The sequence below is a fragment of the Phascolarctos cinereus genome, unplaced genomic scaffold (assembly GCF_003287225.1).
Source record: "Phascolarctos cinereus isolate Bilbo 61053 unplaced genomic scaffold, phaCin_HiC Scaffold_1;HRSCAF=81, whole genome shotgun sequence".
NCBI lineage: Eukaryota > Metazoa > Chordata > Mammalia > Diprotodontia > Phascolarctidae > Phascolarctos > Phascolarctos cinereus.
Window position 1 is genome coordinate 275,346,377 of NW_027555514.1, and position 16,342 is coordinate 275,362,718.

Genomic DNA, 16,342 nt, shown 5'->3' on the forward strand with positions numbered 1-16,342 from the left:
TATTCTGAACTTAAACATGCCTCAAAGCATTTCCATGTACACAGAACACAGAAAGATTATATATGAATGCTCATCATTATTTATTATCACCCACTTTAAAAAGTAGTTTCAATAACTTACTATTGATAATGAAAAAGCGATTAATTGTTAAATGCTCAGATACTCTGAAAGTTAAGCATTTTTGTGTTATTTTTAAGCATGACTGTCTTAGTTTGTGCTATGTGCAAGACACTCGGAGAAAAGAGATGAAGAAGCAGCTCTTACCAGTGTTGTCGTTTACTTACCCTTACTTAAGCAGATGACACAAAACTGTCTCCTTTGGTGGGGGCAGTAATGATTCCAGTGTGCCAGAGAGGGAACTTGGAAATTTTTTATGTCATCTTTGAAAAATTTTCTCTTTAAATTAACAGTGTCTTGACCAGGCGTTCTTAATCTTTGTTTTTTTTCTGAGCCCTGCTAGCAGCACAGGGAAACTTTTGGTTGGACTCCTTCTCAGACTACTAGTTTTAAATAAACCAAATAATGTACGTAGGATTACAAAATAAACCAGTGATATTGAAATACAGCTTTCAAGATGTTTTTAAAAATTCATGAACTCCAGATTTAAAACTGCAATTCTGGATTATTTTCTTTTTGAGATTTTTATGGTGGTGGTGTTTTTAAAGATGTTTTGCTAGATTATTCAGATCACAAGAACTTGTGCAGTTTTTCTTCAAAGCATATATTTTACTTTGACAGGGAAAAAGTCAAAAGAATAATAGCAGAATTAGAGGACCGTTGCTTTGGGATGCTACTTTATTTGATCACTAAAGTAGAAAGCATTTAATTTATTAGTATTTACAAACTCCCCACTCCCACCCCCCAACTACTTTTCTCCCCTTAGACTTATTAGGGAATTGCTTAGAGACAAATATCCTTTTCTGATTATTAGCAATATTCGAAATCTTAAAAGTGAATAGTTTTTTAAAATGAATTTTTATTGATGTATTTTGGTTTAAATCATCTACATTTTTCTCTCCCTCTTCCAAAGAACAATTCTCTCTCTTTTTTTTAATAAAAAAAAATTAAACAACCAATATGTCAAAAAAACTCTGATGTCTTGTTTGTGTTCCATCCCCATTGTCCTCCATCTTTGCAAAGACATTGAGGGAAGTGCCTTTTCATGTCTCATCTTTAGCACCAAACTTAGTTATTATACTTCTGCATCATTTGGTTTCTATTGTTTCATTCTTTCTATTTGCATTTTTAAAAATTATTCCTACCCTTTAAAAATTTATTATTTAATTTTGAATTTAAATGATTTCCACACAGTAGGGAGAACATAAAAATGAAATGTATATGAAATTGTACATTTCATGTCACTTTGCTTTAAAAAACACTTATGTATACACATATTTCTACATTTTCTTTCAAAACTACTTTGCTTATTTTATTTTTCCTTCCTTATGAACTTCTGTCTGTTCCCTTTTCTGTACTTTAAGTCTCTTTTTTTGTGCTATCATTATATCACCAATCCCTAGTTCGTTCCACCTCCTTTTTCCTTCTGTTTGTACTGCTGTATTACCCTTTTTCCCTTCATTCTCTTTTGCTTCTTCAGACCTTTCAGAACAGAACCAGTCCAACCCTCAGACCTCTCTTTTCTTTTGTAACTCCCTCTGTATTCCTTGAAGACTTTAAGGCACTTGAAGGGAGACTCTTTTCTTCTCTCCCAATGCACTCCATCATCATAAAGCTCCTCCCAGATTCTTCCTAGAACTTGACTTCTCTAGGTTTCTCTGATTTCCGTGGTGGTATTTCAAAGTTCCTAATCAGCTCTGTTCTTTTCACCATATCATTATGGTGGTGGTGTTTTTTAAGATGTTTTGATAGGTTATTCAGATCCCAAGAACTTGTGTGGTTTTCCTTCAAAGTATGTATTTTACTTTGACAGGGTTAAAAAGTCGAAAGGATTGATAGGCAGAATTAAGGGACTGTCAAAGACTAACAGCCTATCAATTCTTTTCACTTTTTCCCTGTCAAAGTGAAATATATACTTTGAAGGAAAACCACACAAGTTCTTGGGATCTGAATAATCTGTCAAAACATCTTAAAAAAAAACCACCTCCAAATGCTTGTGAAAATTATCTTCCATTAATGTCTTGTTTTTCCCATGTAGGATTATATATTCAGATTTGCAAGATAAATTATTCTTGGTTAGCATTCCAAGATTACCTTTTGTTTATATTAGAAGTTGCTAGATCTTGAGTGATCCTGACTGTAGCACCTTGGTACTTGAATTGCTTCTTTCTGGATACTTATGATATTTTTTCTTTGATATAGGAGCTTTGGATTTTAGTTAGGATATTCCTGGGACTTTTACTTTTGGGATTCCTTTTATTTTTTATTTAAAATTTTTTTTTTCAAATTAATTTATTTTTGGTTTTCAACATTCACTTCCATAAAGCTTTTGAGTTTTAAGTTTTCTCTCCCTCCCTCCCTTCCTGCCTTCCTCCCCAAGATGGCGTGCAATCTGATATAGGCTCTACATATATATTCCTATTAGACATATTTTCACATTGTGCTGTACAGAAGAATTAGAACCAATAGGAGGAACCAAAAGAAAGAAGAAACAAAACAAAACAGAAGGGAAAAAAAGAGCAAATAGTGTGCTTCGATCTGCTTTCAGGCTCCATTGTTCTCTCTGTGGATGTGCATAGCATTTTCCATCATGAGACTTTTAGAGATGTCGTAGATCCTTGCATTGCTGAGAAGAGCAAAGTCTATCAGAGTTAGTCATTATTAATAAATGAATGGAAAAAACATTTATTAAAACTGTTATTATGTGCAAAGCACTTTGCTCAGTGCTGGAGGCACGAACAGAAAAGTCAGAAAGCCCCTGTTCTGAGACAGCCCCCATGGGAGCCTCTGACTGCGCATCTGTCAGCTGCTGCCTCTGTGTTGGCTGGAAGGGCCCACTGCTTGCTAGGGGGCCGAGGAGCAAAGCAAGTACTGATGCATCTTCTCCAAGGTCATTTGCGTCGATCAAGCCATGTCTGTCTGTGGTTGCGTCACTTCACAAAGCCAAGGACTTTGGTGGCCAGAGAGCACGTAAAGAAACTCCAGGTTTTGAGTAGCTGCAGAGCCTGCAGTATCTGCTGTATTCAGAGTGTGGTGCTGGGTCCCCACCCCACAGAAGCTGCTGGTTTTCTGAATATGACGTGTGCATTAGTTTAAGACAAAGTGGATCTTGGTCAGAGAGAACACTGAAGTGGGGAAATTTGAGAAGGCGACGACGTTGGCAGCCCACAAGGATTCTGAGAGGATGGGATGAGAAGGGAGGATGTGTCAGGTATGGGAGATGGATACCACCCATGCAAAGAGGCATGAGATGAGGCCTTGAGTTGAGGAACATTTTCCCTGCTTTTTTATGTTCACATGAGTTGCCAACGTAAAACTTAAGAGGTTGTTAATTGTAAAATGCTAAGGCACATGGCATCATTTGTGTTGTTTTAATACATGAATTACATTGACTTCACTTGGTATGTTCTACTAAAGTTCAGTGTGTCTTGTGTAAAACTTGGCCTTGTCTCATGTTTATTGTGCGCAGGTAAAGATTCGTCGCTAACTTACACTTGTGTTAGAAAGGGGAGAACCCTAGAATTGTGATCAGGAGGTCCGGGGTGGAGGCCTGCTTCTTCCTCTTAAGACATGCAGTCATGAGAAAATCGTCATCTTTAAAGTGGGTGTGTCATGTTTGCCTGACTTATTTCATAGGGGTGCCCTTATGGGCCCGTGTGAGAAAGAGTGTGTAAGGTGCTCTCTGCCAGCTGTTGTTATCTGTAGATGAACTCGGAGTACAAAGACAACAGGCCACAACTGTTTGACATGTATTCATGTATGTGTGTACATATGGATTATATGACCTGTATAAAATACTGTAGTATCTTTGCACATGTGTGATGTGTTCCATATGTTATGTAGCCTTTTAACACTAATGTTTTAAAATAATATGGAAAAATATGTGAGCAGTGTTTGTATGCTGTAAAGCATTTGGACACAAAGAAAGCAGGAAGGCGATCACCTCATCTTATTTAAGACCCTTCTTTTTTGAACATACGCAGAGTTCACAAGTAAGACAAAACTTCCTGCTCCCTTCACTTGTTTTCCATGGCTTTTTATCTTTTGCTTTGAAAGTTCTTTTAGTGGAAATGAAATATGAAGTCTGAAGCAGACAGATTCCTTAGGTCACATAGGAGAGCCATCTGATTACCTTAGTTACATTTGATGTTTATGTCAAGTAGTTCAGTACCTTTAGCCACAGTGATTACCCACTTAGCAGACAAGTTCAGCTTCAGTTTTTTTCTCTTGTAGTTCACTAGGTTCTTCATACATTCTTTAAAAGTGAGACTGCCTGTATCTGGTTTCAGCAAACCCTTATGCATGGAATAATTGGTGCTCAGTGGCTGCTTATGGAATTGAGCTGAATTACTAGGAGTCTGATGGACTTTGCTAAGTAAAGTTTGTTTCCTCCTGACTGTGCTACCTGTGTGACCCTGGCCTCTGGAAACCTTAGCCCATGGAAGGCAAGTTCCGTCAGGTGCTTCTAGAACTGAATGCCATGGAGAAGTGTCAAAGGGGCCTCCTCAACCAGATTAAAATATGCTTGGAAAACATTTAACACAATAAATAAAAATACAGTAGAACACAGAGAATGTTAATATGTGGTTTTCTCAGTCACTATAGTTTCCTGTAACTTTGGCGACTCCTTTGTAGGTGAATTTAACATCCCTGGCTTGGAGGGCTGGCTTCTTAGCTGAGGCCCAGCCAGCTAAGTGAGGAGGAGGAGGAGCTCCTTACTGTCAGGAGGGCTGCTGCAACTCCCTGACTATCTCCTGGGGCCAAGGGGCTGTGCGAGCTGTCTGCCAGAAAAATAGCAGGCCATTGGGGTGGGTGCAGGGTAAGCCTGGGGCCACCATTTCTTCTGGCCAAGGTCACCTTCCATAAAATGTGGGGGTTAAGAGAGATGCATTCTCTAAAGGTTCTTTCTCATTCTCATTCTCTGTGAACTAATGCATTTCCAAGGTTATGGCAAAAATATTTCTTTTGTCACTGATTTCCATACTTAGTTTTGATTTGGTCACCTCAGAGTTTAGTATCTGCATTTTTGATTATGATGGCATCTCTACTGGTTTTCACTGGGTTTCGTACTTAGTTTTAATTTGTTCGCCTCAGAGTTCACCATCTTCGTTTTTGATTATGATGGCGTCTCTACTGGTTTTCACTGGTTTTCATTTTTGTTTAAGTCTTGCTCTGTAGCATTCTCCCTCATGAACCCTGGGTTCTCAAAGGCTTGCCCATGGTCTGGCCCAGCCTCCCTTTGCTTCAAGGTCAGGTCCGTTGATGGGCTATCCACGCTGAAGAGGGAAGGGCTGATCCCTGGAAGGGACTTCCTTTTTCAGCCAAAGTAACTGATAAAGCCATCTCCTAAGGTGCGGAGGGAGTTGCTGTCTCCCCTCCTCAATGCCTTCTAAAGAGGCAGTAGAGGTGCCGTGTCATATTCCCATGGTGCAGTTCTGATCATGGCAGCCACCTGCTTTGGAAACTTCTGTTGCACCCTGTTGTCTCTAAGATAAAATACAGACTCCTTCATTTGGCCTTTTATTGTCCTTCAGAGTTTGGCTCCAGTTTACCTTGTCAGGCTGGTGACCCATTCTTCTTCCGCTCTCCAGATCAGCCTGCATGCTGCTGCCATATTTGAGTTTCCACCCCGTCTCCGTGCGTTGCACAGGCTGTCCTGGAATACTTTCCCTCCCCTTTGCCTCTTGGAACCCCTGGCACCCTTTAAGGCTCAGCTCAAGTGCCCTTCCTCGGTCTGCTGGTGGTTCCTCTCTCCTCCCTCCATCTCTCCAGATTTGGTTTGTGTATATCCTGCGTTGACTTCTTTGTGAACACGTCGTTTTCCCTCAGTGGAATAGAAGCTCCTTGAGGGCAGAACGTGCCTCACTCTTCTGTTTGAATCCCAGGATTTAGCGCTGTGTCTCCGATATAAGAGGTACTCAATATGTATTTACTGATTTATTTCTTATCTGCACCAGCATCCTGCCATTGAAATTTTGTAAACTTGAAATATTGATGCAAACTTTACTTTTGTACATCATCATCTCTGTTCTTGACATATTCTTCGAGGGTGGGGTTGTGTCTTTTTAAAAACCTTTGCGTCCTCAGTGCCCAGAGTAGGAGCTTCCATATAATATTTATTTTGTAACAACATAAAAATTGTTGAATTGCCATCCTTTGCTTCTATCTGTTTATTCTTTCTTGATATGTAACCAGAAAGCAATGAGCTGTGAGCATTTTCAGCCATTGGGATCATCATTTCAAACGAATCCCCCTTAGCTCACACTTTTGCTCCTTGTGTGGTCAGCTACACTAGATCTTTAGAGCTGCTTGCAAACATAGACTTCCCTTTCTCAGCCCTGATCCTTGGGTTGTGTCATTCTCTACGCCTGCAATGCCCTTCCCCATCTCTGTCTGTTAAAATGTTCCTGATTATACCAGTCTTCTTTTTTCAGATCCCCATGCTGTAGGGCAGTGTGGTACTGTGGAAAGAGCAGGGGGTTGAGGCTGAATCCTTGGAGATGGCCATATGACCCATATGACCCCGGTGGTCACTTCTCCCTTGTGGGCTTTAATTTCCTTTTCTGTACAAAGAGGAGGTTGGCTTATGTGAACTGTACAGCACCTTCCAGCACTAAATCCATGACCTTCCAATGCCGTGAACACTCCCTCATCCGGACACAGAACACAGACTGTTTAGGCTTTGCCTTGTTTGCAGAAATTTGAGGAGAGAAAGATCACTTTCAACTGGGGGATCAAGGCACACTTTTGGAAAAAGAAGCATTTGAACTAAGCCTTGCAGGAAAGGCGAGCATTTCTTTTTAAAAATTTTGTTGATATTTTTTATGTCACTTTCCTTTCTGAAGCTAGTTCTTTCCCTTCCCCTACTTAGAGAGCCTTCCCTTATAAGAAAGAATTTTTTAAAAAGTGGAAGGGAGGGGGAGAAGCAGTTCAGCAAACTCAGCCAATGAACCAACTGAGTCTGACAGTAGATGTGATATTCTTTTCTCAGTAAAGAATGGAGCTGTGTAGAGAATGCTGCTCTAGCACCAAGAACCTTGGTCATTACAACCACACAGGATTCCGTTGAGGCTTTTTGTTCTTTTATATTAGTGGAGTCATTGTGTATATTGTTTTAACTTTTTATTCTGCATCAGTTCATGTAAGTCCTTCTGCGCTGCTTTGAATTTTTCACATTCATTGTGTTTTATGAATGGCTGAAAAGACATTTATTGAATGCTTACAGGGTTCTAAATAAGCACTGAGGTATAAAACAAAAGGAAAAACATTCCCTGCGTCTAGGAGCCTACATTCTAATAAGGGGAGGCAACACATAGAGGGGAAAGGTGGGATGCAAGGGGTAGTTTGGTTTGGGAGGGTACACGGACGGTGAGTGGACCCCTAGGGGAGTAGATTGGCACACATACACTGTAGCAATACTGATTCTACTGGATTCCATCCTGGAACGAGCAGATTCTAAGATGGCAGTGGCTTGCCCAAAATATTAATAGAGGGCCTCACTCCTTGGTACCCACAGGTGAGATTAGCAGAGCCTGGGTGTTCTGGAGAAGAGAGATTTAAGTATTATGGCAGCCAGGTGGTATAGTATATAGAGTTCCAGGCCTGAGTCAGGAAGACCTAAGTTCAAATCCAGCCTCCAACACTTATTAGCTTTGTAACCCTGGGCAAGTTACTTAACCTTTGTCTTGGTTTTTTCATCTGTAAAATGGGGGTAACAGTAGCATCTCTTCCCAGGGTTGTTGTGAGGATCAGATGAGATACTAATTGTGAAGTGTTTAGCACAGTGCCTGGCACACAGTAGGTGCTATACAGATGTCAACTATTATTATTGCATGAAGCATAGTAATATGGCATAATACATATATATATATATATATATATATATATATATATATATATATATATGTGTGTGTGTCACAATTGATTTAACCATTCCCTGTTTTAGTGGGAATCTTTTTCCATTTTTTTTGCTGTCACATAGGCATACATACGTACACCCACCCAGACACACACACACACACACACACACACACCCCCCCGCTCCCCTCTGCCATGTCTCAGCTCCCCTACCCCTTTCTCCCCCTTCACACATACAGACCTGCTTCTGTGAATATTTTGGTGTATATGTGATTTTTGTTGTTGTTGTTCCTTTTTGACCGTCTTGTACATGTCTGGCAAGGTGATTTCTTGGTGCACATGGACATTGTAGTTACTGTTTTAGCATAATACCAGATTGCTTTCTAGAATAATTGCACCCATTCTACCAACAATATAGTAGTAAGTCTGTCTTTATTTTTAATAAATTTTTTTTTCCAATTACATGTAAATATTTTTTAACATTCATTTTTTAAAAATTTTGAGTTCCAAATTCTCTCCCCTCCCCCATTGAGAGGGCGAGCAATTTGATATAGGTTATAAATGTGCAGTAATGCAAAACATTTCCATATTAGTCATGTTGTGAAGGAAAACACAGACTGAAAGTACCCCAAGAAAAGCAGAGAAAGTTTAAAAAAAGTCTGCTCTAATTTGTATTCAGACTCCATGAGTTGTTTTGGTGGATAGCATTTTTCATCATGAGACCTTTGGAAGTGTCTTAGATCATTGTATTGCTAAGAATAGCTAAGTAATTCACAGTTGATTATTGTACAATATTGCTGTTACTATGTACAGTGTTCTGGTTCTGCTCAACTGACTGCATCAGTTCACGTAAGTCTTTCCAGGTTTTTCTAAAAGCATCCTTCTTGTCCCTGTCTTACAGCACTATAATATTCCATCACATCCATATACCACACTTTGTTCAGCCATTCCCCAGTGGATGGGCATCTGTTCAATTTCCAATTCTTTGCCAACACAAAAAGAGCTGCTATAAATATTAGTGTATGTATAGGTTCTTTTCCTTTTTTTTTTCTTTTAATCTCTCTGGGATAAAGACCTAGTAGAGGTATTGCTGGACCAAACGGTATACATGGTTTTATATTCCTTTGGGCATTAGTTTCAAATTGCTCTATAGAATGGTTGAATGAGTTCACAACTCCACCAACAGTGCATTAGTGTCTCAATTTTCCCACATCCCCTCCAACATTTGTCATTTTCCTTTTCTGTCATATTAGCCAACCTGATGATGTGAGGTTGTTTTAATTGGCATTTCTCTAATCAGTAGTGATTTTTTCATATGGCTGTAGATAGCTTTGATTTCTTCCTCTGAAAACTGCCTGTTCATATCCTTTGACCATTTATCAGTTGGGGAATGACTTGGATTCTTATAATTTTGACTCAGTTCTCCATATATTTGAGAAATGAGGCCTTTATCAAAGAACATTGCTGTAAAAAAATTTTCTTTCCTCAGGTTTCTGCTTTTCTTCTCATCGCGGCTGCACTGGTTTTGTTTCTGCAAAACCTTTTTAACTTAATGCAATCAAAATTATCTATTTTGTGTCTTATAATGCTCTCGTTTGTTTATAAATTCTTCCCTCATTCATAGATTTGACAGGTAAACTATACTATGCTGCCATAATTTGCTTATGCTATCAGCCTTTATGTCTAAATTGTGTACCCATCTTGAACTTATCTTGCTATACTGTGTGAGATGTTGGTCTGAAGCTAGTTTCTGCCAAACTGCTCTCCAGTTTTCCCAGCTGTTTTTGTCACATAATATGTTCTTGTACCAAAGATCTTCAGGTTTATCAAACACTAGGTTACTACTGTGTACTTTATCTATTCCATTGATCTACCACTCTTTTTCTTAGCCAGTATCAAATTATTTTGATGATTACCACTTTGTAATACAGTTTTAGATCTGGTATGGCTAAACCACCTTCCTTCACATTTTTTTTTCATTGATTCCCTTGATATTCTTGACCTTTTGTTCTTCCAGATAAAATTTTATGTTTTTTTTCCTAGGTCTATAAATAATTTTTGATAGTTTGATTGATATGGCACTAAATAATTTAGGTGGAATCTTCATTTTTTAAAATATTGAATCAGCCTACCCCATGAGCAATTAATATTTTTCTAGTTACTTAGATCTAACTTTAGTTGTGTGAATAATATTTTGTAATTGTGTTCATATAGTTGCTGGGTTTATCTTGGCAGGTAAACTTCCAAGTATTTTATATTGTCTACAGTTATTTTAAATGTAATTTCTTTGTCTCTTGCTGCTAAACTTTGTTGTTAACATATAGAAGTGCTGATAATTTTTGTGTGTTTATTTTATATCCTGCAACTTTGCTAAAATTGTGAATTATTTTAACTAGTTTTTAGTTCCGTAGGATTCTCTAAGTATATTATCATATCATCCTCAAAGAGTGGTAGTTTTGTTTCCTCATTGCCTATTCCGATTCCTTCAATTTCTTTTTCTTCTGTTATTATTACAGCTAGCATTTCTAGTACAGTATTGAATAATAGTGGTGATAATGGGCATCCTTGCTTCACCCCTGATCTTACTGGAAAGCCTTCTGTCTTATTCCCATTATAGATAATGCTTGCTGATGGTTTTAGGTGGATACTACTTATCATTTTAAGGGAAGCTCCATTTATTTCTTTGCTTTCTGGTGTTTTTAATAGGAATGAGTATTGTGTTTTGTCAAAGCTTTTTTTTACATCTTTTGAGATAATCATATGATTTCTGTTGGTTTTTGTTATTGATATGGTCAGTTAACGCTAATAGTTTTCCTAATATTGAACCAACCCGGCATTCCTGGTATAAATCCCACCTGTATAATCTTGTGATATAGTGCTGTAATCTCCTTGCTAATTTTTATTTAAAATGTTTGCATCAATATTCATTAGGGAAATTGGTGTATAGTTTTCTTTTTCTGTTTTAGCTTTTCCTGGTTTGGTATCAGTGCCATATATGTATCATAAAAGGAATTTGGTAGGACTCCTCCTTTGCCTATTTTTCTAAATAGTGTTGGGATTAACTGTTCTTTATATATTGGTAGAATTCACTTGTAAATCTACCTGGACCTAGGGATTTTTTTCTTAGGGAGCTCATTGATGGCTTTTAATTTTTTTTTTAAGATTGGGTTATCTAAGTATTCTGTTTCCTCTCCTGTTAATCTGAGCAATTTATATTTTTGTAAATATTCATCTATTTCACTTAGGTTGTTAGATTTATTGGCATGTAATTAGTCAAAATAACTCCTAATAATTGCTTTAATTTCCTCTTCATTGGTGGTGAATTTGCCCTTTTCATTTTTGATACTGGTAATTTGGTTTCCTTCTCTCTCTCTCTTTTTTTTTTGACTTTATTTTTTTAATATGAATTTATTTATTTTTAGTTTTCAATATTTACTTCCACAAGATTTTGAATTCCAGATTTTCACCCCATCTTGCCCCTCCCCCACCCCAAGATGGCATGCATTCTGAATACTCCTTCCCCTAGTCTGCCCTCCCTTCTGTCTCCCCCCCCCTTCTCTTATCCCCTTCCCGTTCTATTTTCCTGTAGGGCAGGATGGATTTCTGCACCTCATTTCCCAGTTGCATGGGAAAACTTTTTTTTTTAATGTGTGTTTTTAAAACTTTGGGTTCCAAATTTACTCCCTTCCTCTCACCCCACCCATCCTCCCACCCCACCCATCCTCATTGAAAAGGCAAGCAACTCAATACAGGCCATACATGTGCAGTTATGCAAAATGCTTCCACAGTAGACATGTTGTGAAAAACTAACTCTTTTCCCTTAATCCTATCCTGCCCTCCCATTTATTCTGTTCTTTCTTTTGACCCTGTCCCTCCTCAGAAGTACTTCCTTCTGATTACCCCTTTCCCAATATGCCCTTCTCTCTATCATCCCCCTGTTCTCTTGTCCTCCCCCCCCATTTTCCTGTAGGGTAAGACAGATTTCCATACCCAATTGAGTGTGTATGTTATTCCTTTCTTAAGCCAGATCCTATGAGAATGAGATTCCCCCATTTCCTCTCACCTTCCCTTGTTTCCCCTCCACTGTAAGAACCTTTTCTTGTCCGTTTTGTGTGAGATAATGTACCCCATTCTACCTTTCCCTTTCTCCTTTCCTAGTATAATCCTTTCTCACCCCTTAATTTTATTCTCCAGATATCACCCCTTCATCTTCAACTTACTCCATGCCCTCTGTCTGTCTGTCTATCTATCTATCTATCTATCTATCTATCTATCTATCTATCTATCTATACATATAATTTTTCCCCTCCCACTGCTCTAATACTGACAAAGGTCTCATGAGTTATAAATATCATCTTTCCGTGCAGGAATGTAAACAGTTCAGCCTTAATAAGTCTCTTATGATTTCTCTTTCCTATTTACCTCTTCATGTTCCACTTGAGTCTTGTATTTGAAAGTTAAATTTTCTATTCAGCTCTGGTCTTTTCATCAAGAATGCTTGAAAGTCCTGTGTTTCACTGAATGACCATTTTTTTTTCCCCCGAAGGATTATACTCAGTTTTTCTGGGTAGGTGATTCTTGGTTGTAATCCTATCTCCTTTACCCTCCAGAATATGTGGTCTTTAATGTAGAAGCTGCTAAATCTTGTGTTATCCTGATTGTGTTTCCACAGTACTTGAATTGTTTCTTTCTGGCAGCTTGTGATATTTTCTCCTTGACCTGGGAACTCTGGAATTTGGCTACAATATTCCTAGGAGTTTTCCTTTGGGGATCTCTTTAAGGAGGAGATCTGTGGATTCTTTCAGTTTCTATTTTGCCCTCTGGTTCTACTATATGAGGGCAGTTTTCCTTGATAATTTCTTGAAAGATGATGTCTAGGCTCTTTTTTTGATCATGGCTTTCAGATAGTCCAATAATTTTTAAATTCTCTCTCCTGGATCTATTTTCCAGGTCAGTTGTTTTTCCAATGAGATATTTCACATTGTTTTCTAATTTTTCATTCTTTTGGATTTATTTTACAGTGTCTTGATTTCTCATAAAGTCACTAGCTTCCAATTGCTCTATTCTAATTTTTAAGGAAGTATTTTCTTCAGTAAGCTTTTGGACTTCCTTTTCCATTTGGCCAATTTTGCTTTTTAGGGCATTCTTCTCCTCATTGGCTTTTTGGACCTCTTTTGCCATTTGGGTTAGGCTATTTTTTAAGGTGTTATTTTCTTCAGTATTTTTTTGGGTCTCCTTTAGCAAGCTGTTGACTTGTTTTTCATGATTTTCTTGCATCACTTTCATTTCTCTTCCCAGTTTTTCCTCTACTTCTCTTACTTGCTTCTCAAAATCCCTTTTGAGCTCTTCCAAGGCCTGGATGATTCATATTTTTCTTGGAGGCTTTGGATGTGGGAGCTTTGACTTTGTTGTCTTCTTCTGGTTGTATGTTTTGATCTTCTTTGTCACCAAAGTAAGATAATATAGTCTGACTCTTTTTTCGAGGTTTGCTCATGATCCCGGCCAACTACTTGAGTTTTAAACTCTTTGTTAAGGTAAGAGTCTGCTTCCAGTGTGAAGAATGTACTGTCCCAAGCTTTGGGGGTTTGTACAGCTGTTTTCAGAGATACTTCTAGGGACCTGTAAATTTTCATTTCTTCCAGGGTGGTATGATAAGGGTCAAGGTGTTTACTCTTTTCCTGGCCTGTGCTCTGGTCTATGAGTGACCAACCACAAGCAGTCTTTTCTGTCATGGAATTGTGAGGAGGGGCTCCTCTCCACAGCCACTGCAAACTCCACTGTGCCAGCGCTCCTCCTCACCCCAGGACTGCCACCCAGAACTGTGACCCAGATCCAAGCACGGGCAAATCAAGAGATTCCTGCCTCAGCACCAGCAAAGAGATCCCTGCAGTCCCCCTCTGATCAGCCACTCGATTCCCCCTCAGTCTGTGGGCCGGAAGCTCAGGATGCAGCTGCCTCCCCAGGGCCAATTTCCTCGGGGAATGGAGCTGAGACCCCACACTCCTCTCTCAACACCGCAGAAACAGACTTTTTCCACTGACCATTCATGGGTTGAGCAGTCTGGAAACCACCACAGCTGCCCATGATTCAGTCCTCTGAGGCCTGCTCCAGGTTCTCTGCAGCCTGCCTGCCCATGCTGCACTGCGCTCCTCTTACCACCTGGCGTGATAGACCTTTCTGATCTACCATCCAGGTTGTCTTGGGCTGGAAATTTGTTTTACTCTGTCTTTTTGTGGGTTCTGCTGTTGTAGAATTTGTTTAGAGCCATTTTTTTATGGGTATTTGGAGGGGTTTGGGGGAGAATCACTGCTTTCACTCTGCCGTCTTGGCTCTGCCCCCTCCTTCTCTCTTTTTAAAAATCAAGTTAACCAATGGTTTATCTAGTTATTTATTTATTTTCTTTATAAAACCAGTTCCTAGTTTTATTTATTAGTTCAGTGGCTTTCTTTCAGTATTATTAGTTTCTCCTTTGATTTTCAGGATTTCCAATTTAGTTTTTAATTGAAGATTTTTAATTTGTTCTTTTTCTAGTTTTTTTTTTAGTTGCACGCCCAATTCATTGATCTTCTCTTTCAGTATTTTTTTTTGATGAAGCATTCAGAGATATAAATTCTCCCTTAAATATTATTTTGACTGCATCCCATAAACTTTGGTATGTTGTCTCATTGTTGTCATTCACTTTAATAAAATTATTAGTTATTTCTGTGATTTGTTCTTTGACTCACTCATTCTTCAAGATTAGATTATTTAGTTTCCAGTTAGTTTTCATCTATGTTTCCAGAACCCCTTATTGAATATACTTTTTTATTGTATTACGGAATGAAAAGGATGTATTTAATATTTCTGCTTTCCTGCATTTGATAGTGAGGTTTTTATGCCCTAAAACGTGGTCATTTTTTTGTGTAGGTGCCATGTAACACTGAGAAAAAGGTATATTCCTTTTTATTCCCATTCAGTTTTCTACCGAGGCCTATCATAGCTAACTTTTCTAAAGTTTTTTCATTTTCTTAGTTTCTTTCTTGTTTATTTTTTTTTAAGTTGAAGTCCTCCATTAATATAATTTTATTGTCTATTTCCTCCTGTAACTCACTTAACTTTTCCTTTAGAAACTTGGGTGCTATACCACTTGGTGCATGTATGTTTAATATTGATATTACTTTATTATATATGGTACTTTTTTTTTTTAAGCAAAATGTAGTTTTCTTGCCTGCCTCTTTTAATTGGCTCTATTTTTGTTTTTGCTTTGTCTGAGATCATGATTGTTACCCCTGCTTTTTTTCTTTTTACTTTAGCTGAAGCATAATAGATTCTGCTGTAGCCCTTTACTTTTACTTTGTTACGTCTCTCTGTTTCAGGTGTGTTTCTTATAAATAGTATATTGTGGGATTCTGTTTTTTAATCTGCTTTGTTTCTGCTTCCATTTTATGGCTGAATTCATCCCATTCACATTCACTGCATGGAAGAAGGAAAAGCATGTTTTTAAAAAGACTTTTTCTGTTTTTGTGCTTTTATTTGCAGCTTCTCTCTCTTCTCTTTGAAGACTTATTCAAAAAATTTAATTCTGAAATGAAGAAGATTGCCGATCAAGTGATCCCCAAGCAAAGGGCTGCCCAGTTTGATGTGGTGAAGCACATGCGTCAGGATCAGATCACCAACGGCATGGTCAATGCCATCTCCACCGTAAGCAGCCTGTTCCTTGCCTTGTGTCCTTCGGGTGGGCTTCGCTGGGAACCTGTTTCTGTGCTTGGTTGTTTGGAGAAGGAGGAAATGTGCAGTTGATCCTTTCACTGGAATTCTTTTTCACTTTTCTATTTTTAGAGTATATCAGCAGTCTAGAAGTTATTAAGAATTTTCCTCCTGCTTTCAAAGGAAACTTTTATTTTGTCCCTTGCTTTTGCTATAAATAATGCCCTTCTTCCCTTCTCTTAATGAAACTTTTTTTTGGTTAACATAAACTTGAGATAACATCGACTTGTTTAGGTCTATTGATTGTTCAGCTGTTGTCCAGAACAATGTACCTTCCCTTTTACTGCAGGTGTAAGGTCTTCAGCTGTCTTACCCATTTGTGAGCTCAGCCTGTGGCAGCTGCTGTGTTTAAGGCCTCCATTCAGGAGGCTTTATCACATATGTTTTCTGTCTTTAAAAAAAATGTGTAAGTTTATCAGATAAAATTAGCTTTATAGATAGGATTTTGCTGCCACTGTCAATCAAGGCAGACTCTGACATCCCACCTTGATTCCTTTAATAATGAGAGAGTCGGGGGCAGACTTGTTGGTCCAACACAAGAAATCCTTCGTGGGTGCGAGTCGGCAGTCCTTGCTTGCCATCAGAGCCTTGCCCAGCCTTCTGTGAGCAGGGCCAAGGGGAA

General features: G+C 38.5%; 1 protein-coding gene across 1 annotated transcript in view; it reads left to right on the plus strand.

The window, feature by feature from the left end:
• POLR3B (RNA polymerase III subunit B) overlaps positions 1 to 16,342 on the plus strand; it is a 147,217-nt gene that overhangs the window by 53,616 nt on the left and 77,259 nt on the right. Inside the window, exon 13 of the mRNA XM_020982425.2 lies at positions 15,493 to 15,654. Within this exon, the coding sequence (XP_020838084.1) occupies positions 15,493 to 15,654 (162 nt within the window). The remainder of the gene's footprint in view (positions 1 to 15,492; positions 15,655 to 16,342) is intronic.